This window comes from Sminthopsis crassicaudata, chromosome 2 (genome assembly GCF_048593235.1).
Source record: "Sminthopsis crassicaudata isolate SCR6 chromosome 2, ASM4859323v1, whole genome shotgun sequence".
Classification (NCBI taxonomy): Eukaryota; Metazoa; Chordata; class Mammalia; order Dasyuromorphia; family Dasyuridae; genus Sminthopsis; species Sminthopsis crassicaudata.
In genome coordinates, this window is record NC_133618.1 from 599631258 (window position 1) to 599656011 (window position 24754).

At 35.7% G+C, this 24754-nt stretch overlaps 1 protein-coding gene across 1 annotated transcript in view; it reads left to right on the forward strand.

The window, feature by feature from the left end:
• The window catches only part of BTBD16 (BTB domain containing 16), a 99135-nt gene that overhangs the window by 19457 nt on the left and 54924 nt on the right, over positions 1-24754 (forward strand). The window contains exons 7-10 of the mRNA XM_074295779.1: positions 1243-1357; positions 10150-10219; positions 12171-12301; positions 20087-20206. Of these exons, the coding sequence (XP_074151880.1) occupies positions 1243-1357; positions 10150-10219; positions 12171-12301; positions 20087-20206 (436 nt within the window). The remainder of the gene's footprint in view (positions 1-1242; positions 1358-10149; positions 10220-12170; positions 12302-20086; positions 20207-24754) is intronic.

A 24754-nucleotide genomic window follows, 5' to 3' on the forward strand; every position in this document is an offset into this window, starting at 1 on the left:
AATTTTGAACAAAGAAGAATAAGAGAACATTATGAAAGACAAAATGGATAACTTTGATTACATTAAATTAAATTTTTTTGCACAAACAAAACCAACAGAAACAAGATTAAAATGGAAGTACAAAGCTGGGGGAAAAGTCTTGAAAACCAATGTTTCTGATAAAGGTCTCATTTCTAAAATATATAAAAAAACTCTATTAAAGAATACAAGTCATTCCCTAATTGATAAATGATCAAAGGATATGAACTAATTTTCAGATGACAAAATTAAAGCCATCTATAGTCATATGAAAAAATGCTCTGAATCTATTGATGAGAGAAATGCAAATTAAAACAACTCTGAAGTACTACCTCATGCCTCTCAAATTGGCTAAGATGACAGGAAAAGAAAATGGCAAATGTTGGAAGTGATGTGGAAATACTGGGACACTGATAAATTGTTGGTGGACTTGTGAAATGATTCAATTATTCTGAAGAGCAGTTTGGAACTATGTACATTTGGGAACTGTGCATACCCTTAGGTGCAGCAGTGCCTTTACTGGGTCTGTCTCCCAAGGAAATCATAAAAGAAGGAAAAAGACCCACATGTGCAAAAATGTTTGTAGCAGCTCTTTTTGTGATAGCAAAGTGTCATTACTTATCTCAAGAATGTACCCATAAACCATTTTGATAACTGATTAGGATGGGAAACAATTGATGTGTTCAAATCATTAGTCAGAATGGTTGAACTCATTGAGTACATCCTCACATTCCCAATGAACATTAAATATACCAGAGCATTACAATGATGCTATTCACTTAATTTGGGACAAAGTAAATACATTTTAAACTCTGTCTAAGGAGAATTCATTATTTAAACACCCAAATTCCTTGTAGTAAGTTATTTCACAACATGAAATCTTAAATCAAGGTAAGAGGGAATCTCCAGTATACATCTGAGTTACTCTTTTTTTTGGAACTATTTCTACTTTCCAGCATTTATTTAATATATAGAGAGCAATTCAAAGTCCCTCTCTTCCATTTGTCCTAGCTTTCCAAATAAAGGTCTAAATGATTTAAATTCATTACAAAAAGTTGTCTTTACTGAACTCTGCTCATGGACTGTCATTCCTATCCTCCTTAGAGTAAAAAGGTCAGTGAATGAAAACTAGCACTTTTTGGAGCCTTTAGATGATGGCAGCTGAGGAGTTCATCCGTAAGGAACCTCGTGCTGAATCAGTTTTCCCTTTGTTGCTTCCTGCAGCCTTTGCCACAGCCCTGAAGAGTCTCTACAGCAATGAGACAATATTACACATAGAGGATGTCCTGGGCGTTTTGGCATCTGCTCACATTCTTCAGTTCTCTAGTCTGTTTAAAAGGTAAGGAAATGGTAGGAACATTCATAAAGCTGGGATCCTGATGCCCTCCTTCTTTTTTCACTTTGTAACACACTGGCTTTTCTTCCTCTGCACCTTCCCAGTGCCCTCTTACTGATTTCAGAAGTGCAGGTGATCCCTCTGATTTGCCTCCTTGGACAGTGCCCGATGCCTTAAAAGGAAAAATAGAGGGGCTAGGACAGAAAATTTCTAAAGTCCCTTCTAGTGATGAATTTTTATAGTTTTATGGAAGATGAGACAGAAAAAAAGAAGTTATTATCAGAAGATCTAGGTCCTGATTCAGAGTCAGTCACTGACAGATTGTCTAATGTTGGGTTAAGGTTACACATTTCCTCCTTGGTATTAATTTTCTTACATGAAAAATTATGATTCGATTTAACATAAATTAATTCTCAAGTAATTGTTTTCATATTAACGGGATAAAATAAATTTAAATGAAGTCATTTCTAAAGAAAATATTTCAGGTGTCAGCGGGGTTTTTAGACAGAAGAGTCTTCTCATTTGTTGTCATAGGTAATATGTAATTCTTCCCATTGCTCAAACTGAACCTGTTTGCCAAGTTCTCAGCAGATAAAGTGAACTCCTAAAAGATGAAACTCTCTATATCAATGTAGGCCAGCCCTTTCTCTTTAGCTTAAAATTTTAAGGAGCTGCTGATTAACTTTGGAAACTTAAGTGATTTGGCATGGTTACACAAGAAAAGACTCAAATCCAATTTTTTTTTTGTCTCTAGAGCCAGCTCTTTACACACTATTCCATGGCTTCCTCTCCCTTATTAACCTTCCCTATTTAGGAATTTCAAATGCCACACTTACAATCAAGACTCTGGAGTGATACCATGTCATACTTCTGCCGGCAATGCAGATGGGATTGGCTGAAGGCTGGAAAAGAAGAGAGTATTTTTAAGTGAATTGACCAATGTCTCGGATACTCAATCCTTCTAGATGTTACCTGGTGAATTCTGCTGCCAAAAAAGAGTCAATTTGTTAAGCAACTAGCTGGTATAGAGATTAAGAGCTCTGGACATGGAATCAAAAACATTTTAGTTTAATTCTGGCCTGAGATACTTATTAGCTGTATGACCCTGAGTTTTGCAAACCTTAAAAGAGATATAGAGATACTAACTATTACTATTAAACATTTATTTCAGAAGCTTGGTCCATTTTAAAGTGTGGTCCTAGGGAGATGCCTTTCAAGTCAGTTTGTATCTAAATGTTATTTGAAATGTGGCCAGAATGTTTTCAGACAGGAAGGCAGACATGTTATTTATAGTTTGTGTGTAAAGTCATTGAGTTGTAATGGAAAGAACCTGATATGGGAGTCAGGAGATCTAGGATTTGTGCTCAGTTCTGCTATTGACTGATTATGTGAATCAGAATTCTCCAGACCATATCATTTTTCATCTATATATGGAGTTGATCATTTCTACTTAATCTGTTTCAATGGCTTATATATACATATATATATATGTATATATATGTATGTATGTATGTATGTATGTATGGAAGCAATTGGAAAGGATATGTTATAAGAATCTGGGGTGTGAGGAATCTTTTGTACATACCCATGTATACACATGTATACATATGGAACATACTAAGTTATTGTGAATGACATTTTATTTCTTCCCAGTATTGCTTCTTTTCTTCTATTCTGCCATTTTATCAGATACTTAAATGACGAATATCTCAATTTTATAAGAAATGGGTGACTTCTCCATTCATGATTGTCTGGTATCTTCATCTAGACTCCAAATTTCTCAAGGGTATTTCAGTACTCACATTTTCAGTACTCACACATTATAGGATTTATGTGGTTTATTTTTGTTTTGATTTATTTTATTTTAAATCACCATATAGATTGAGGGACATCTGAGTGGCATAATGAATAGAACATGAGGTTTGGAATCAGGAAGACTTATGTCTGTTATCTTTCATTGTAGGGACTAATCATTATTAACCTTGAATTAAAATTTGAGATTGTATCTTAATTTGAAGGCTTATGTCCTATATCTTTCATCAGTTGACCTTCATATGGGTTTCTCCCAATTCTCTACCTTTCCCCCCTGATTTTTAAAATAGGAGGGAACAGTACAAATTATGAAATGATTTGGACTTGATTAGGACAGTCATTTGATAGTAAGAATATTCAAGGTCAGAGAAAAGGGCAGATATAGGTCAGGAAGTGAGTTGTGTTTTACCTTTTTTTTTTTTTTTGTTTTTTGTTTTTTGTTTTTTGTAAAGCCAATGATGCAAGAATTAGGTAAATCTGGTAATTAGGTAAGCCTTAGTTTGTGAGGCTAAAAAGAGATGACCCCCTTGGTCCTTCCTATATAACCTTGAAATCACAGAATCCTAGATTTGAAAGGTACCATAGAGGTCACTTAGTCCAATCCTGCCACCAAATGCAAGGATTTATTCTAAATCCTCTTGGGTCTGATTCCACTGTAGTTTGGGTATCCAGTTCATGAAGCAGTTATGATGGAAGCTACCAGGTGTCATTCTGGTGACTCATCCAGCAATGTGGGAATTCACACCTCGGTCTCTTGACTAGATAAATGGCTAGATGACATTTAAACATACATGTTTTAGGGAAAATATTTTTAAGTCTCTTTAGGTTCCTTTATTCTGAGTCAGAATGTTAGGAAAAAACATTAGAGGTCATCATGGTAATTTTCCTGTCTCCAAAGCCTGTCTCTATTTCTATCACTGGGAGACTGCAAGATCCCACAGGAAACAGAATCCATGCAATCCCCTTCTATGTCTATAGAAAAGCACAGACATTGCCATCAAGAAAGGAACAGTATAAATTATTATTTGTAACCAAAACAGTTCATATTTGTGTCGCACCTTACAATTATGAAGTACTTAATGGACATTATTTGTTGGTCCTCACAGCAACTCTGTAAAATGTTACATTTTTATTCTCAAGCTACATTTGAGATTGAAATTCACAGTGGTTATGTGATTTGCTCAAGATTGTGAAGTTAGCAACTAATAGAGATGATACTATAATCTAGGTATTCTGATACTAAGGAGATGTTTCTTCCATTATAAAGTAGTGAAAAATCACGCCTCTTTTACTTTTGGCTATTTGTAAGTCCAAAGAGTTGTGCTTGGTAGGGAGAAGATAGAAAAGGAATAAAGAAGTTAGAAACCTAGATCAATCATAGCTGATCTCGTAATAACTGACAAAAATTTCATAGAATTCTCAAGGGCTTTTAATATTAAACCTGGAAGGGACCTTAGAGATTATCATATCCAACTTCATTCATTTTATAGATGAGGAAACTGAGATTCAGAGAGATTAGACAGTTTGGCAGAATCATAGAGATTTATGTGAGAGACATGGTCAAAATTTGAACTCAGGCCATAGAATCATAGCCTTTTAGATATGGAAAGGGACCTTAGAGATCACCTATTCCAGATGTACTTGAACAATCATTCCCTCAAAATGGCCCTGACAAGAGCCTGACGAGGGAGATAAACCCTTTCCCTACTTCAGTCATTAATTCTACTTTTTGATAATTTTAATCATTAGTAAACTTTTCCTCATGTTAAGCTGGGATTTGGCTTTTTGTAACCTCCACCCATAATTCCTAGTTAGTTCTAAAGGCCAGGCTAACAAGTTTAGTCACTCTTGTGCAGAAGAATCCTTTATCCTGCCCCCTACTTCCTCCTACCCTTCCCTCTTTGGCAATTCTTGTCCTAACTAAATATCTTCAATTCCTTCTACCAGTCCTCAGATAGCATGGATTCAAGGCTACTCACCATCTTGATTGTTCATTTCTGAAAATTCTCTATTTTATCAGTGTTCTCCCTAATTTGTGGTACCTAGACCTGAACATAATACTCCCAAATGTGATCTGACCAGGGTCCAGCAGCATCAAACTCATGGTCCCAAGGCTTACAAAACTCTCTAGAGTGACCCAACCACATTAAAAGATAATTAGGAAATGTTTAAAATACACACACACACACACACACACACACACACACACACACACACACACACAATGTGACATAGATAATGTTCATTTGAAGTTTTCTAAGGCAATACGCTGAGGCAGAAATCTATTTCTGCTAGAGTTTGTCACCTCTGGTGTATGGACATGATGACTTCCTCTTCTTATACATTGAACCTCTCTTAAACTAAGATTAATAACTTGTCCAGGGACTTACAGCTGGTAAGTGTCTGAGGTTCCCCAAGATGTTCAAGGAAGAACTAACAAGTTTACATGTTCAGAAAAAAGAAAAGAGAGTAAGAACAGCATCCTGTTAATCCCTTTCATATGGCAATTTTCCCCATCACTGTTTCAATATATCATGGTTTGGCATAAGAAATTAAATGGGAATTTTGGAAAGTTTTGAAAAAGCCACAGTTAACACATAAAGGCCAACAGTCAGCAATGAAAAAAATTCCAAAACTCAGAAATACATAAAACATATGTATAGTATTGTATAATATCAACATAATTTATCTTTTAATACCACAATAATTCGAACTTCTTCTCTGGTACAAAGGGAAGATCAAAAAATTTTGCAAGATTTTCCAAATCACCAGAATGAGAGAGGTGAGGGTGGGGAGGATGCCATGCCCCTAAATACCTCCTACAATGTGAAAGGAATCACAATATTTTCTTCTAAAAGCTATTAGATAACATAGTAGGAAAGAGTGTAGGATTTGGAGTAAGGAAGATTTGACTTTAAATCCTATCTCAGATATTTGTTATCTTGAGCATGTCATTTAATTTTTCTTAAGCTGTTTCCTCGACTATAAAATGCGTATAATAATAATACTTACCTTAGGGGGTTTGTGAAGATCAAATGATGTAATATATGGTTGTGCAATTTAAGAAACAAAAGAGGCCAGGGTTTTTCAGGATTTATTGAAGACTTATGTCTAAAAATCATGAATTCTCTTCTTTATAAAGAGTAGAAAGATATTGGCTATGACAAAAACCAAAAAATAAAAATAAAAATGAAAGTGATTAGTTCTTTTTTAAACATTCTAAATTTTCTTTCAATTAAAAATACTTTTTTTCTCTCCCTTTTACTTGTCACTAAAATTTTTTTAATCTTTAATACAAAAATGCATAGTCAACCCACATGTTGCTATGTTCTCACCGAAAATTGTATGTTTAGATCTGCATATTTAGTCTAACACTCCTTTATCAAGAGATGAACAACATTATCACTGGTCCTTTGGGATCATGGTTAGTCATTTTGCTAATCATAAAGCTTAGATTTTTGAGAGTTGTTCTTTTTTTTTTTTAATATTGCTAATATAATTGTTCTGATTTAGTCAGTTGACTCTGAATCAGTTCATAAAAGTAATCTAAGGTTTGTCTGGAACTGTTTCTTTATTCATTTCTTAGGTTAATTCCATTATGTTCACATACCATATTTTGTTCAACCACTCCACAACTGACAGGAATCCCCCTAATCTCCAGTTGTTTAATATGACGAAAAGAGTAATTATAAGTATTTTTGTATTTTCTTCTTTAATTTCTTTGGTGGTAATAGATCTAATACTGGTATTTTAAAATCACAAGGTATATATGCATACCTAAAGAGCTTTATAGGCATAGTTCCACATTGCCTTCCAGAATGGCTATCCCAATTCATGGCTCTACCAAAGGTACATTAATGTGCTTACTTGCTCTCAAACCCTTCAACATCAATAATTTTTTTTTGGTCAATTTAACAAAATTTCTTTAACATAAGAAATGACCTAATGTAGGATCTTAGTCATGGAATTTGCTCCTTGTGATAGGGCAGCTAAGCAGCACAGAGGATAAAGTGCTGGGCCTGAAATCAGAAAGATTCATCTTTCTGAGTTCAAATCTGGCCACAGACACTGTAACCCTATTCCAGTCACTTTATTGAGGTTCAAAAGGTTGGGATTGCAGATCGATGTCTCAAAAGAATTTGTAGGCTTGAACCCATCTCCAAGTCAAGGGGCAAAGTTTATTATAATTGTATCGCCAATTGAAGCAGGCTAAGTTCCAAAATGATTTAGCAAAGAACCAGGAGCAAAAAGATAAATTCATAGGAAAAAGACAGAGAGGTTTCATGTCACTGATATGCTAATTTTATGGCTTAGAGGTAGAATTGAGGAGTGGTCTGGTATGCACTTCACCATTTGTCTCAGAAACCCTGTTGTCCCTGACCAACAGATTGTTATCTGGCAGTCAGCAATGTTTGTAGGACTATACTATAGAATTTCTAAGACCAGCAGACTTTAGGCTGATTGACAAACAAGATAGAACAATACATCTCCTAAGGTCAGGGGCCCCAGCATTACTGCTATAGTTCCCCGAAAAGCTGCACCCCATCAACTTCACCCTGCTTAACTCAGTTTCCTCATTTGTAAAACGAAGTGGAGAAGTAAATGGCAAACCCCAAATGGGGTCATGGAGAGTTGGACATGACTTAAATGACCTGAATAATAAGTACAATCAAACACTTGATTGGTTCACATGAAGATTTAAAATACTGCCAGTTTTAGAACAATGAATAAAAGTATAAAGAGGATGCAACATATAATAGTGATAGCTCCAAACTAACCTGTTTAAATAAACCACTGAGAGTAAAGTGTGAAATGGAATGAGGAAAATATATTGAAAGGGAATGTCACAATTTGTTACAGAGATGCTTTATAGACACAAAGCAACTGTTGCAATAAAAAAGTCATGAAACCACCTTAACCAGCAAACATTTTATCTCCCACCTAAATGGAAAGCCAAAGGCAACATTAATTTAGAAAAATTAAATTTAGGAAAAAAAGACTTTAGTTCACAAATCTTTACAAAGGAGGCTAATAAGAGATTATGAGTGGTACTAGCTCACAAAACAATGAGAAACAATAGAGAGGGAAAGTTTTGCAGATAGCTTGATGTAAAATCCACTAAATCAGATTATCAGAAGAATTTTTAAAGATGAAATTTGAATAAATCAATAAATAGATGAAAATTCAAGTATTTGTCAAAGAAATCACTGCTCAACAGATTTTTCTCTGTTGACAAATATTTGAAGCTCAAGTAGGTTCCTCATACTATAGGTCTTTCCAAATACTAGTTGCTAGCTCCTTCCCCACAAAAATTATTTATAAAATTTATCAAGGAAATCATAAAGTAGAGAAAAGGGCCTACATGTGCAAAAATGTCCATACTCTCTCTCTCTCTCTCTCTCTCTCTCTCTCTCTCTCTCTCTCTCTCTCTCTCTCTCTCTCTCTCTCTCTCTTTCTCTCTCACCATGAGGACACCCTGTGATGTGTCTAGAGCATAAATCTTAAGTGCTTAGACTAGTCTTGCTACTTGCCATATAAACCAAAGTCCCTTAACCACCTTAATTCTGAGTTACTCTAAATGTAACACAGGTATACTATTGCTCCTCTTCCCTATTTGTAGAGTTATGAGAAGTATCAAATATAATATGGATAAAGGGATATATACATTTAATTTTTATGGAGAGTTAAATTGACTTCTTATTCTTAAATATTAGTATTTGACATTGTTTTCTAGACTATATATGAACAATTCATAATTCACATTTACATTAAATTTTAGTATTATATGATAAAAGATACTGATTCCAAAGCCAGAGAATGTGGATTAGACTTCTGGCTGTATCATTTGGGACCTTGAATAGACTGTTTTACCATTCTGAGCCTTGGTTTCCCCTCTTACAAAATGAGTGAACATATTATTGAAGGAACTGAATAAAATTCATCTTGATGATGTTATTATAAATGAAACCAGAGGACAAATGGACAATGGGACTAAACAGAAGGATTGTTAAAGGCCATGCCTAAGTGAAGGGGCAGGTCAGTTCTCTGAGAACCTCCGTTGCAAAGCAGCCTTAGCAAATGTTCCTTATGGATTGGGAATAAAATAAATTGGAGGCAAGAGGGAACAGGAGAGAGATTAGAGAACAGCAACTACCTCTCAGTCTCCTTGTATCATCATCATCCTCTCACATAAAGGGATCCATTCTACAGGTCTGAGTTAGAACTCCAGCAGCCACTGGTAGGCGGCTCACATATCTCACAACAAAGGATAGCTCACCTGTATTCAAAAGAAAGGTGAATCAAAGAGCTGGAAAAGCTGATTGTCTTGTACATCTAAAAGTAAGAAGATAATAAAGTTATGGTTCACCAAAAGGATAATATAAAGATATCCGGTGGTCAAGAATGTGCTGCACATATTAGTGATGAAGAATTATTCAGAAATTGAATTAAGGACATCACGAATGAGATGTAGGATTGGGATAAAGAAATGGCATGGCTGTATAACAAAAGCAAAGGAGAATTAGCAGATAATGTATTCCACTGGTTTCTATAAATTGCAAAGAGATGCTGGGGAAGATCTATATATATTTTATAGATGAGGAAACTGAGGCAGACAGAGCTTAAATGATTTGCCCAGAATCATATAGCTAATATATCTGAGACCAGATTTGAACTTTGGCCCTCCTGTCTGCAAGTCCAACACTCTACCTTCCATACTACCAACCTGTCCAGAATATTAATTCCAATTTCCTCTACATATCTACAGTTTTTCTACAACTTATGTTCTTAGGAAGTTTTTAGGGACATTGAGGGCAGTAGTATATTTCACAGGTAATATTTGAATTTCATAAGTAATCATGACTCCAAAGCTGCCTCTTTATCCACTACACCATACTGTATCATCTGAAAAAAAATTTAAATCGTGACACTTGATGTCTTCCCGGACTCTTTTATAATAGAAACACTTGATTCTCTATTTCTAGGTGTGTGTCCTTGATGAAGGATGGAATTTCTCCTTGTACCATTCAGCCTTATTACACAGCTGCCTGCAAGGTAACTCATGCTGGGGACCTATCATATAAGGGGACTTAACTTTTTTATATACCTCTAGAATTAGCTCCACTCAATACTCTACTAGCTAGTGTGTGTGTGTGTGTGTGTGTGTGTGTGTGTGTGTGTGTGTGTGTGTGTGTTTTATTTAGCATTTGGGGATAAATACATAGAGGGCAGTTAGGTGGCATAGTGGATACAGTGTCAAGTCTAGAGTCAAAAAGATTCATCTTCTTGAGTTTAAATGTGGCCTCAGATACCAGTTATGTGACCTTGGGCAAGTCACTTACCTCTATTTGCCTCAGTTTCCTCAGCTGTAAAATAAACTGGAAAAGGAAATAGCAAATCACTCCAATATTTTGCCAAAAAAAAACCAAACAAATATGGTCAGGAAGACTCAAACATGACAGAAAATCCCAAACAAAAACAATGTGGTTTGAAAAGTTGGAAATGATTTCATAAGTTGTCTAGTTCAACCCATTCTTGAATCAGAATTCTCTCTACTACCTAAATAGACAGATAAATCACTCCATCAGAGTCTGACTAAGACAAAGTACAAGAAGATTCTTGCCTCCCCCATTTGATACTATGCCACCCTCCTGATTGATACATATGAAGATTTTCCCCCACCCCCATCAACTTATATAACTTCCCCTACTTTTGCAATTGATTTCTTAAACCAGTAAGTAGAACTTTACATTTGTTCTTATATTGATTTTCATTTTAGATTTCATGTTGGATCATTCTGAGTTGCCAAGATCTTACCCACATTTTGGAGCTTAATGTTATAATTTAGAGATATTACAGAGATCATCTAATTCAACCTCTTATTTTTACATTTGAGAAAATTAAGACCCAAAAGGGACAGCAATAATTTCCCAAAGGACACATAATGGTAGCATTAGGGCTGAAATTTGGAACTCCAGATTCCTAGGGTCCAAGGTTATTTCCACATAGGAGAAGTTTATCTACAGAACCTCCCTCTTTTATGGTATCACACCTTCCCTTTTAGAACTCTTCTGCCTCTTAGGATTTCAACTTGATTCAAGATAGACTCCCAAATCCTTTATTTTCTAAAAATTTCCAATCCATTATTTCTTTAAAAATGTATTTGTCCTCTGCCCCACACCTTTAGAACTCTACTCTAAAAAACTAGTTAATATGACAAATAGATTCTGGAGTGTCCTGACCTGCTCATAACTAGCACATGAAAGCTGATTGTAAACTTTTCATTGTGTGTAGATTGGTTTTTGGAGAGCCAATTGTTAAACATTTACTAGCATACTACTAATGGAAATGGATGCTAATGGAAAGACCACTAGAGTTAGTCAGCAGACAGAACTGGCTTTGAATCTGAGAACTGCCATTTAGTAGTTCATTAAGATATTTTATTTCCATGTCCTTTGCTTTCCTCATTTATAAAACATATAAAACATTTATAAAACACTTATTTGCTATCTTGAAGTTCAAGTGAAATGATGTTTGTAAAAGGCTTGAAACAAAAGATGAAATGTAGCTATAAGTTGTTATTCTATCACCATTGTAGGATACATGTTGTTTTAACCAATATGGGAGCTATTCTGATTGATGAGGATGTCAAATTAGCCAATGAGGCAAATAGGGAATATGGTTTTGAAGGACCTTTCAAATCACATACATTTATAATTCCGAAATAAGTAAATACTACAGATCAGGATTTAATATATTGTTTTGCTGATTGTCTAGACTTTTAAAAAGTAAAAGATAAAATGTAAAAAGAATGTGGATTAGACTTAAAAGTGTGTATATATATATACACACACACAATCATCTCTGTTCTTGGTGAGCTCCATACCAGTTTCACAAAACACCTATTTTTTTTTTTAATGACTTAGTAAATGCTAGGTCTCACCACCAGGTGGTGCCCAGAGCTCATTAAGTGCCTTGGTAAATGCACTTTTTCCATCTCAATCAGTACAATGAAGAATTACTGGTCACAGCCTGTGAGAAGTGGCTAGAAATGAACTTGGTTCCCCTGATCGGGAAGCAGATTTATCTCCGGACAATACCACAAGAGCTACTCCAGAAAGTGCTGAAGTCCCAAAGGTCAGTGGATGGCTCCTCAGTGGGTATCTCCTTTGATTGAGGATTGAAGGTTTGGGAGGGGGATAGAAATGTATCGGAACTGGGTATTGGATGGTGAAAGGAGGGAGGGGGGATTTTGTTTGTTTTAAGAAGTTGCTAATATTTAGCATACTCAATCTTATTCCCTAAAAACTTAGATTTCTCCATCTCCAGGGGATGATGTAGAATGGTATATGGAGATCTCTTATGGTCTTGCTTTCAGTTTCCTAAAATGAAATATATTCCTTTTTCCTATTTAGGCCCCAGACTGTATTTCTCCTCTTTGTAGATAAGGAAAGAGGGAAGATGGAACAGACCATAGTCTCAGTCATAGTCATAGATCCAAAGTTGGAAGAGACTATAGGTTATCTAGTAAAACACATTCATTTTACAGATGAAGGAACTGAGGAACAGAGAGAGATTAAATGACTAGCCCAGAGTTATGCAGATAGTAAGACCTGGGAACCTTTGTGGAGTTCCTCTCAGGAATGGATGTAGGAGGCATCTTTTTATGATCTATCCCAGGGAATCCTCATTCTTTCCACTATATCTTGCTAGAAATCTCTATCCCTTGATTCCACATTAGATTCTATAGAGATACATGGGGATATGTGCTCTTCCTCTTCTTCCCCCTCCTCCTAGATCAAACACTCCAAATTCCCAAAAGTGCTATTTATTTAATGTGAAGAGTGAATCTTGAAAGTGAATATTGAATTCCTTTAGGGATCCTACTAGGTGTGAAATTAGAAATAAGTGTTTTCCTCATATCCCGTCACTGAAAATAATTTAACTTTTTAAAATCACCAGCAAAACAGCTCTGAAGAGTCATATCATTAATCAATTCCAATTCCAGAATGAAGTATTCTCAGGGATAGACAGTTGGCTGTCATTCCCATCTGTAATGGAGAATGAGCTTGGAAGAGCATATTTCTTTTCCTCTCTACTGTAGGATGCTTTGTTATCAAATAAGGCCTTACTAACTCAAAACCCAAGACCTGATGCCAGCTGAAGACCTTACTCAATACATCATCCTCTCTGTGTCTAGGTACAGAGAAGAAAATGTTTTGAAACGGTTGGATTAAAGATAAACATGTCTTCCCTTACACTTTCAAAACATTCCCACTCCCTTGGAAAGAGTGTGCTGTTGTACCCTGGTAGTATTTGATCAAGGGTGGGGTGGGGTGGGGTGGGGTGGGGTTGGGGAGAGGAGAAGAAGCATTTGACCATAACCCAGAAAACTGGAGGTAGGATGAGGAATTAATTTCAAAATTACAGCAGGGGTGGAAAAGAAGCCAAGAAACTGAAACGTCTAGCGTCTCGTCTCCAAAACTAGGATAGATGTGACTGTCTTGTATAAACTGGCTTCCTTCTCCTTTTGTCCAGTCCAAAGCTCTGTCTGCACAGGGAGTACCCAAATTACTACAAACTAACTTTAGTGTTTACGTAAATAGCACCTATCCCTGCATGAGTTAGGGTTGGAGTGGCCAAGGCCCGTGGGAGGACAAAGCCAGATGACCAAAGCGTATAAACGAACCCAAATCCTCATGCTGTCATCCAAATGATCTCCAAAGACCTAGTTTATGAAATACTGAAATGTGAAGAGTTATCAGAAAGGTTAAGGGACAAAGGCTCCTAAACAGCTCTTAGCAGGATGTACGATCGGCTCACTTTGTTAAAAACATTGATTTTCCCTTCTAGGGACCCAGCTTATGGTTTTCCTGGTGTCCTTCAACTTCACTTTTTGCAGAAGACCTTTCCCTTTCAGTCTATCAGCTAGAATTTTTCTTCCACTCTGAGGTTACTTTGCATCTCCTGTATCTGGATCTTATGTGCACTTATTTGTTAAAAAGGTTACTTACCCCCATTAGAATGTAAACTCTTTGAGGGCTGGTTCAATGTTTGCCTTTTCTTTGTATTCTAGTATTTAGCACAGTTCCTGACAAAAGTAAATTCTTAATAAATGCTTTGACTTAACTTGGGGGATTGGTACAGATGCAAAATGGGTTAAAAAAATTCTATAAAGATGGTTTGTTCTATGAAGGAAAATCTTTGAGGCAAAAGGGGTTTATGTGAAGATGCTGGGATGAATTTTTTCATTCATTCACCTAACCAACAAATACTCAGATGGTACAGTGGATAGATGGCTGTCCTTAATAACAGAATTAAAATCCTGCCTAAGACACTCACTAACTGGGTGAATCACTTAACCTTTATTTACTTCCTTATCTGTAAAATGAAACTACTAATTGCACCCACCTCACAGGATTAAATGAGATAATAAATATAAAGCATTTTATAAACCTTGAAGTACCATATAAATACTATCATCCATCCTCAAGGTTCACCATTCGTTCCACTATACATTTTTGGAAATCACCACCCCTGATTCTGATGAGAACTAGATAAGGAATATCTAAAAGAAATTAGGTTTAATTGAGGTCTAGTAATGGTGCAAGAGTCCTCTGTAGGGGGCAGCTAGGTGGCGCAGTGGATAGAGCACTAGCCCTGAATTCAGGAGGACCCGAGTTCAAATCTGGTCTCAGACACTTAACACTTCCTAGCTGTATGACCCTGGGCAACTCACTTAACCCCAGCCTCAGGAAAAAAAAAAAAAAAAAAAGAGTCCTCTATAAAGGAATTTATAGACTCAAAACCCTAGATTGATAAAAGAGGTTTATTGTGGGGTTTGGAAGTAAAGTTTACTTAGTAAAGTTGAGGGTAGAGATAAGAGGGTACCGGAACTACAGATCCGGTGGGCAGAAACCCTTGACATGACAGGTGTAAGGATGCCATGTTTGGGATCTCTGCAAAGAGTGGACTCCAGCTTAGCCCTTTTTATAATAGGGGGCTTTTGATAATCTGAAGAGGCTCATAGGTGGAGTCCTAGGTCAGCTTCTGGCTTGAGCTTCAACCAGGGTTAGAATTTTAATAGAATTCATTGGGTTTTTAGATAAGGAGGAAATTGTGCTTGGGGTGGATCAAACACTCTGATTTCCTATACATAACAAATCAATATTATTCCATCTGAGAACCAGAATGCCCTATTCGACAAAATACCCTCAAGATAATTTGGGGACTACTTGAGCCTTTGATGACTAATATTTGGAATGAGGGCTATCTTGGGTAGCTGTCACTCTGTTTTTTCATTAGATGCTAGTCAACAAATACTCTGGTCAGCTCATGAGGGGGCCACTTGGCTTCCTTCTTCTTCCCCCAATCCCCCACTCCACATTACATGGGTTTCTGTTCCTTTTGGGATTTTTGTTCTCCTTTCTGTAAACAGCCTGAAACAAAATCTATATGTTTTTTTGGAACTTCTTCTCCAGTGGTTTTTCCCCATGTTTACTTGGGCATTCAGTTCAAAATTAATTTTCTTCTGAGAGGTCACCTCCAGGTTACTTTGCTGTATAATATCCCAGTTCCTTCTTAGATGTCTTTCATTGGAACTCATAGTTGTCATGGAATTACAAGACCAGAGAAAATCTCTCCAGATGTCTCTAAGCCCAATTGTCATTCTCCATGAAAGACTATGGACACTATCTCAGAATAATACCACCTACTTAAAAAAAAAAATCAGTGTTTCTATAAGTAGTGTCTATACTAGAAGTACGAATTATGGAAACAAATATCCTCCTTGATGGTGAAGATCTCCATGTATTCCATGATTTGAAGCTTCATTTATTAAGCTCCTTTAAAGATATTATATCATTGTTATTATTGTTGTTAAGATTGGAGTCTTCCTATCTTGCTGTGGCTGCCAGAAATACAAAGGTCACTTAGATTTTACTGCTGGTTGTCCAACTTTGATTTGTTCCTTTTCCAAGTCGGGATAGTTCATTTCTGGTGAACTGATAGTCCCCTCCTCCTGGGAATCACCAGAGTAGTGCTGTAGCTCAAAACCCTTAAATTGAAGAGATCTAACTGCTTTGCCTCCCCTATTGTAAGGCTCATAGGTAGGCGCCTTCAGACCCAGCCAAAACACCTAATCTTAAAAAGAATCTTTTAAGAACTTTAATGATTTCTGAAACTTTTTGTTATTTAGCAGCTAGAAAGATACATTATTGTAGATTAGTATTAAACTATAGAGCTAAAAAGCAAACACAGGCTAACTTCTGTAGCTGATCCCTAGACTGGGACCCTGTTTTCTCTTTTGTTAAACAGTCAACACTTATTTGGCTCTTAGAGATTGTGAAGCACTTTACAAGTGTTACCTCATTTTATCCTCCCAACAACTCTACAGATATAATCATCTCCACTTTCCAGATGAATAAACTGAGCTGGAGAGAGGCTAAGTAATGACACAGCTAGTAAGTGTTCGAGGTGGGATTCAAGCCCAAGTTTCTGTTGACTCCAATTAAGTGTAAAACCACATCTGCTTTATTATAAAAACATTCTCTCTTCTTCCCTCTTCTTTTTAAGGGGGTAGATTTAAATAGATTCCATCATAATTTAAATTCATTAAATTTAACTATTAGTGCCCTTGAGACAATACAACTACATTTAAATTCTTTCTTGGTATTATTTAAAATTCTTACCAACCTAACTTTAAGCATCAACAATAAAATATCATCTATCTATCTTTGAAAACATGATTTTTAATATTTAAAATGTCTATAGTAATTTATTGATTACTCTCTGTGCAGATCTTTTTTTTATTCTATCTTCCTCCCACCCTGAAAAAAAGTTAGAATTTTATATATTTGATTTTACACTATGTCAGATATTTACTGTGTGACCCCAGACAAGCCACTTATCTACTGCCTCAGTTTCCTCATCTATAAAATGGAATAATAATTATACCTATATGATCAAATTTGTGAAAATGCTATAATAGGTACTTATGGGGAAGCTAAATGGTGAAATGAATGGACTGCTGGACTTGCAATTAGGAAGACTCATCTTCCTGATTTTAAATCTGACCCCTGACACTTATTAGCTGTGTGACTCTGGACAAATCACTTACCCCTGTTTGCCTCAGTTCTCATTTGTAAGATGAACTAAAGAAGGAAATAGCAAACCAATCCAGTATCTTTGCCAAAAGACCCAAATGGAGTCAGGAAAAGTCAGATATGTCTGAAAAATAATTCAACAACAATAACAACATAGTAGGCACTTAACTAAACTCTTATGGTATTGGCAATTTAATTCAGTTCAATAAACATTTATTAAGCATCTATTGTATGAAAAATTTATTGGATGCTGGAGATTCTGAGTCACAAGGAAAGTATTCTTTGTGTAGAAATATAATGCTAAGAAACTGAAGTAGATAAAAGTGCTATCAACTGAGGGAATTTAGAAGGTATCTGAGCTAAACATAAATGCACACTGACTAGAGCTAACTGCAGCCACAAAATCATCTCCTCCCTCATCTACCACCCCAGTCTCTCAATAGAGCCTTACAATCATATATACTCTTCAGTTACCATCAACCCTTGTTGACTCATATTGACTTTGCAGTCTGTTGACTGCAATTATCAATCCAGATAATTCTTTTTTCAAATAAACTCTTACTTAGACACATTCCCATGTCATATTGATGAGGTTGATTTTCAAGTAAAGTATAAAATTTTATATTTATTCTGATAAATATTAATGTGAATTATATTTTAAAATGAAATTAGTTTCATCTTTTAGATTCTTTTTGTTCACTGCTTTCCTTTCTAGATATTCCCCAGCCATCCCTTTAATAATACAGTTTAGAATTCTACCAGGATTCACTTGTCCTATAATGTTCCTAAAACCTGTTAACATGTTATATTTGTGACTAACACCTGTAGTTATACTACTTCAAAGACAATTGGACAAGCCAGGAAGTCATTCTATATATTTGTATTCCTAAAATATGTTAACATTTGCTTTTATTATGAGTAGTACCCACAATTAGACCATCCCAAACCTAAAAGAACATGCATAGTTAAGAGCCACAAATAGATCATTATTTTATATTTATGTGATGCACACACACATATATAAACACTCATATGCATATATCTATTCGTAGATATAGGTATGTAGGTGTAAATATGCAATACTGTCTAGCATATTACCTACAAATTATGTAAGCAGACCGTTTTTCCCAACGCAATCTTAAACTACTAATCTTGACCTAGAAGAGAGTGTCATTAAGACATATTAAAATACCCCATATTTGAGCTCCTATGGTGATTCATTGAAGCTCTTATGCTTCTATTTCAGCATTGGATTGTATATAAAATGGGGATTGAGAAAGGATGGGGAGAATTTTCTTTCAGCCCCTGGGGATCTCACCCTTTATACTGAATGAGTGCTGTATGGGATAAATTAACTGTTAGAGACTTTTTTTTTTTTTACTTCAAGGACAAGGCACTGTGCCTCTGATACAGTAGAAAGACCCAAGTTCAGATCTATTTTTGACACTACTTGAGTAACCTTGGGCAAGCCATTTAGCTTCCTCACTGATAAAAACAGGACTTTGGACTAGATGATTTATGATGAAGTTCTTTCTGAACCTTGATGAGTGATCCTGTCATTCAGTGATCTCAGTCAGATCTCTTCATCATTAAATCCTCTCTTAAATTACAATAAAAGTGTTGTTTTAACAGGCCATTATTTCTCTAGGGAAACTGACACACTCAGATACGGACATAAGCCCACTGGCTCCCCTTAGAGCAGCCAAAATAGAAAGTTTTGCTTAAATAATTATTGTCCACAATACAAATTGAAACAGCATCTTAATTTATGTGTTTGTTTAGTGAGAAACATGTCAAATCTTAACTTATAGACTTGCATAACTCAAACTTGGGCAATTTAATTTAGACCACAAAAGGGAACAAATCATTTGACAGTTTCTTGGTGCTTTAAATCCTAAAAATTCCTTTGCCATGGGACAGCACAGCACTGAGCTCTGCAGGAATTTTCCCTTTCTGCCTTAAAATTATTACATGGCTTTTTTTCCTTACCAAGGTCAAATCCAGATGTACAAGCAGATGACATAAAAACCAGATACCCAGCAAAAGCCACTTCTGCACTTGCCAAAAATAGCATAAGATGGTGGTGATATTTATTTCCACTGGTCTTTCTAAAACGTTTATTTTTTCCACAGACTTTCCATCCACCATTGCCACCAAAAGTGGCAGATGAAAGAGGTATTAACAGAGCAGTGAATATATGGGCATGTGTAGGACAAAACAGAAATGAAGGAGCTGACCATCAGCCAATATTACAGAATGTGAATCAGTCCAAGAACAAGTTAAATCCATGGATTATAGTGTCACAGTACATTAAGAAAGTTTGAATTGGGGATGGGGGAAGTCTGAAACATTCCTTGCCTTTTGAGCTTATGGTCATGGAGAGCATCCACCTTCTCTCATATACCATTATCACATAAAACATACATATTAGAGCAAATAATAGGCTAGATAGTCTATGGGTCTCACCAATGTGGCAATTCTTACATTTTTATTGAAACACTGAAACAAATTCCATATTTCTTAAATAGTGCTAAAATTTTATCTTCTATTTCAGCATTATAATAATAAAATAATATGCATAATAATTATAGTTGTATAACACTATGCTGTAAATATATTATATATTAAATTATTCTATAATAATATATTACTCTAATATAAAAAGCTAAAATAATTTCAAAGAAACAGAAATTCTATGAGTAAGTGATGCTCTCCCCTAGAATAGTTTTTGACGTTCAACATAGTTACAAGTATGGGTGAGATTATTATTTATTTTTCTAAATAATTTCTAAATAATTTCTCTCTCTTTCTCTCTCAGGCTATTCACTTTCAATGAGTTTGATCTTCTAAAAACAACACTCTACTGGGTTTACCTCCAACTAAACCTCAAACTTCAGGCAATTCCAATCTATGAGACCGTCCTGGCATTCTTTGGCAGGTAACACTCAAATATTAATTTTCTGATGGAAAACAACAACAGTAAGTCCCTTCAATGGTATGATTTCCCATGAGATGAAGAAACTAAGACCTGCAGTAAAAAGAGAATGCAATTTCATTATGGAATACAAGATTTGGGGATGTATTTTAGCAAATAAGTTATTTAGAAGCATCAATATAGCTGTTATAAGAGGATCATATGGTTCCACAAATTTATGTTCAAAAATAAGCATTAAAGGGTAGAGATATATCCAAAAAGAAATACTATATTAGTATTTACCTTGTGTTGAAAATGTATTTTAATTAGACTGTTATCCTTATTTAATCTATACTAGCAGAACAGAATAGTATGTGGTGACCAAGCAACTAAATTAGGAGATCAGAAGATAGAAGTTGAGGCTAAGTTCTGACAACAAGTAATTGTGTGATCATTAACATTTTTCTCACTTATGGAAATTATGAGAGTTGGATTAGATAATTTCTTGGTCCTTTTATGCTCTTAAAAATCATTGGGCTCCTAGTTGTGTGATCCTGGGCAAGTCACTTAACCCCAATTGACTCAGCAAAAAAAAAAAAAAATATTGAGGACCCTAAGAACTTTGTTTATGTGGGTTATATGTTGGGATCCTAGAGGAGTGTTGTAGACTTTTAGACAAGATTATGAAAAAGATACCTTATAATGGTTTCTTGGGGATATGTCAGTGTTTCCATGACCTTTTAAAAAGTCTCCTACCAGTGTTAATTGTTAATTGTAATCTATCACACCCAATCACTAACGTGGGATTCACCCAATGTGTTAGTGGCATTTCTCTGTTTTTTAAAAAATGTTTTAAAAATTTGCTTTTAGTCTTTCATGGATACCAGGTAAGCACTTGGGTCATATCTTTGGTGTCCCTTGCACTTGCCAAATGTCCCATCTCCTTTTCCATTTATTCCATGCCTGATTTTATTAAAGCCTGATTTTAATTTGTTCATGCAAATAATTTTAGATAACATCCTGCATCTATTTATAGCTATATCTAGGCTTTCTATTTATCTTTGGGTCATTCACTGTTGGGGCTCTGAAGAGGTAATAATCTTCCATATATTCAGTTATTAATTGACTTTGCAGAGGCTGTGGAAAAAAGAAGGAAATAAAATATCATTGCTGCTCTACATAACAAGTCTGTAATCCACAGTTCTTTCAGCTTCAATTACTCAGTAAACAAGTATTTTCTGAGTAACTACACTGTGACAAGAAGACTAAAATAATATGTACATATTGCAGTACATAAAAAATTAATTAAATTTAATTGAGTTGGGGCAGCTAAAAGGCACAGTGGATAGAACCTTGATGTGGAAAGTACTGTTGAAGTTAAACCTTGAAGGAAACCATATATTATGAAAGATAGCAGTAAGTAGGAAGTTTATTTTTGCTAATACAAAAGTATAGGAATGGGAGAATTAGGGCCATATTTAAAGAATATCAAGGAGTCTGGTTTTTCTAGACTGCAGTATGCATGAAAGGAAATAATATGTATAAAATAAAACTTAAAAAGTAGTTTGGGCCCAAGTTGTGAAGAACTTTAAATCCTAACTATGTCTAATCCTAGCAATGATAAAATGATAATATTAGTTAATGAGTAGGGGAGATATATGATCAAATTTACACTTTGGAAAAATCAGTTTGGCAGGTATATGAAGAATCGATAGAAGAAGGAAAGAGATGATATAGGGAGATAAATTAGGAGGCAATTGCAGTAATCTAAGGAAAAGATCATGAGAGCCTAAACCAAGAGAGTGGTCACAGGACTGCCAAGAAGATGGAGGATGTAAGGAATGTTTTAAAGGAAGAAATGACAAGATTTATCAATTGAATGCAAACATGAGGTAAGTGGCAGGAGCTCAGTATGGAGATTGGAAGAATGGTGAGATCCTTGACAGAAACAGGAAAGTTCAGAAAAGAAGAACATTTGGAGAGAAAGAAAATGAATTCTTTTTTTTTTTTGAAAAGTTTAGTTGATACTTATGTGAGATATAGTATGAAATGCCCAGTGGCAATTGTGTAGGTCTGGAGCCCCGGTAAAAGATGAAGGCCAAAAATCCAGATCTGGTAGTCATCAGCAGAGGGATGATAATTAAACCCATGTGAACTCATGAGGTCACCAGGAAAATGTAGGGAGAAAAAAGATTCCAGGAGAAAGCCTTGGGGCATACTCACAGTAAGAGTGTACATGAGGAACAATGACCCAAGAAAGAGACTTGAGAAGGAACAGTCAGGTAAAAGGAAAACAGAAGGGGGAAGGAGAAAAGAGAGAGAAAGGGAGAAAAAGGGAAAGGGAGAGACAGGAAGGGAGAAGAAAGAGGAAGGAAGAGAAAAAAGGGAAAGAGGAAAAGAGAGAGAGAAAGTGAGATAGAGAGAAGAAGGAAGAGTGAGGGAAGTGGGGAAAGATCAGTGTCATCAAAACCTGTAAAAGAGAGTCTCCAGAAGGAGAGGGTAGTGAATGCTGTCTACTAGGTTGGTGGTAGGAAATCTTGTGCTTGGTAGAAAAGATCTCTGAATGTGTATGACTTCTCAGGTTGTTCCAAGGTCATGAAGTCATGGAATAAGAATCATCCCTGCCAAATACAAAAAAAAAAAAAAAAAAAAAAGATAAGTTCTACAAAGCAGTGATCTAATTGCAACCCTCATGATGTTATGATGTTACCTAGGACTAGGCTAAATATCCCAATGCTTCCTGAGAGGCAAGGTCAATTCTAGTCTCCCTATAGGGTGCTAGAAGTCTAGGATTTGGAAAGCTCCTAGTTTGGAGTCCTCAGATGAGTTGACCTTCTGCACACCAGATTCACCAGATCTCTGCAATATCTCACTAACATTCACCGTGCTTCGTGGGTAACAATTCTTCCCAGATTATTCACAAGCCCATTCTTACACAGAATATATGATGCTGTTCTTCACTTTTTAAATCTTCATATCCCTAACACTTAAAACACATTTTCTTGAACATAATAGGTACATAATAGATATTTGTTAAATTCAAATAATGTGGTGTAATAGCTAGAGGAAGACCTTGATTTAGGTGACACTTCTGACACATAGTGGCTATGTATTGTTACAGAGCAAGTTACAACTTCTGGGTATTCTACTTGATTTTAAGATCACATGTTGTAGACAAAGTGTAGATCTGCATTAGTAGAGGGAACTTCCTCCACTGAGTGTTCTCCATCCCAATGAAATCGCATTTCTAGTCCCTATTCCTATTTGTAGCTTTGGACATTTAATAAATACCCAATATAGGCATCCATTTTTATTTTATTTTATTTTATTTTTTTTTCTATATAATTTTTTTTATTATATATATATATATATTTTATAATATTATCCCTTGTATTCATTTTTCCAAATTACCCCCCCTCCCTCTATTCCCTCCCCCCGACGACAGGCAATACCATACATTTTACATGTGTTACAATATAATCTAGGTACAATACATGTGTGTGAATATCATTTTCTTGTTGCACAATAAACATTAGAATCCGAAGGTATATGCAACCTGGGCAGACAGATATTAGTGCTAACAATTTACATTCCCCTCCCAGTGTTTCTTCTCTGGGTGCAGCTACCTCTGTCCATCATTGATCAACTGGAAGTGAGTTGGATCTTCTTTATGTTGAAGATTTCCACTTCCATCAGAATACATCCTCATACAGTATTGTTGTTGAAGTGTATAGTGATCTTCTGGTTCTGCTCATTTCACTCAGCATCAGTTGATGTAAGTCTCTCCAGGCCTCTCTGTATTCCTCCTGCTGGTCATTTCTTACCGAGCAATAATATTCCATAACCTTCATATACCACAATTTACCCAACCATTCTCCAACTGATGGACATCCATTCATCCTCCAGTTTCTAGCTACAACAAAAAGAGCTGCCACAAACATTTTGGCACATATATGTCTCTTTCCGCTCTTTAGTATTTCTTTGGGATATAATCCCAGTAGTAGCGCTGCTGGGTCAAAGGGTATGCACAGCTTGACAACTTCTTGGGCATAATTCCAGATTGCTCTCCAGAATGGCTGGATTCTTTCACAACTCCACCAGCAATGTATTAGTGTCCCAATTTCCCCACATCCCCTCCAACATTTGTCATTATTTGTTCCTGTCATCTTAGCCAATCTGACAGGTGTGTAGTGGTATCTCAGAGTGGACTTAATTTGCATTTCTCTGATCAGTAGTGATTTGGAACACTCTTTCATGTGAGTGGATATAGTTTCAATTTCTTCCTCTGAGAATTGTCTGTTCATATCCTTTGACCATTTATCAATTGGAGAATGGTTCGGTTTCTTATAAATTATGGTCAGTTCTCTATATATTTTGGAAATGAGACCTTTGTCAGAACCTTTGTTTTTAAAAATATTTTCCCAATTTGTTACTTCCCTTCTAATCTTGTTTGCATTAGTATTATTTGTACAGAAACTTTTTAGTTTGATGTAATCAAAATCTTCTATTTTGTGATCATCTCTAGTTCTCCTCTGGTCATAAATTCCTTCCTCCTCCACAAGTCTGAGAGGT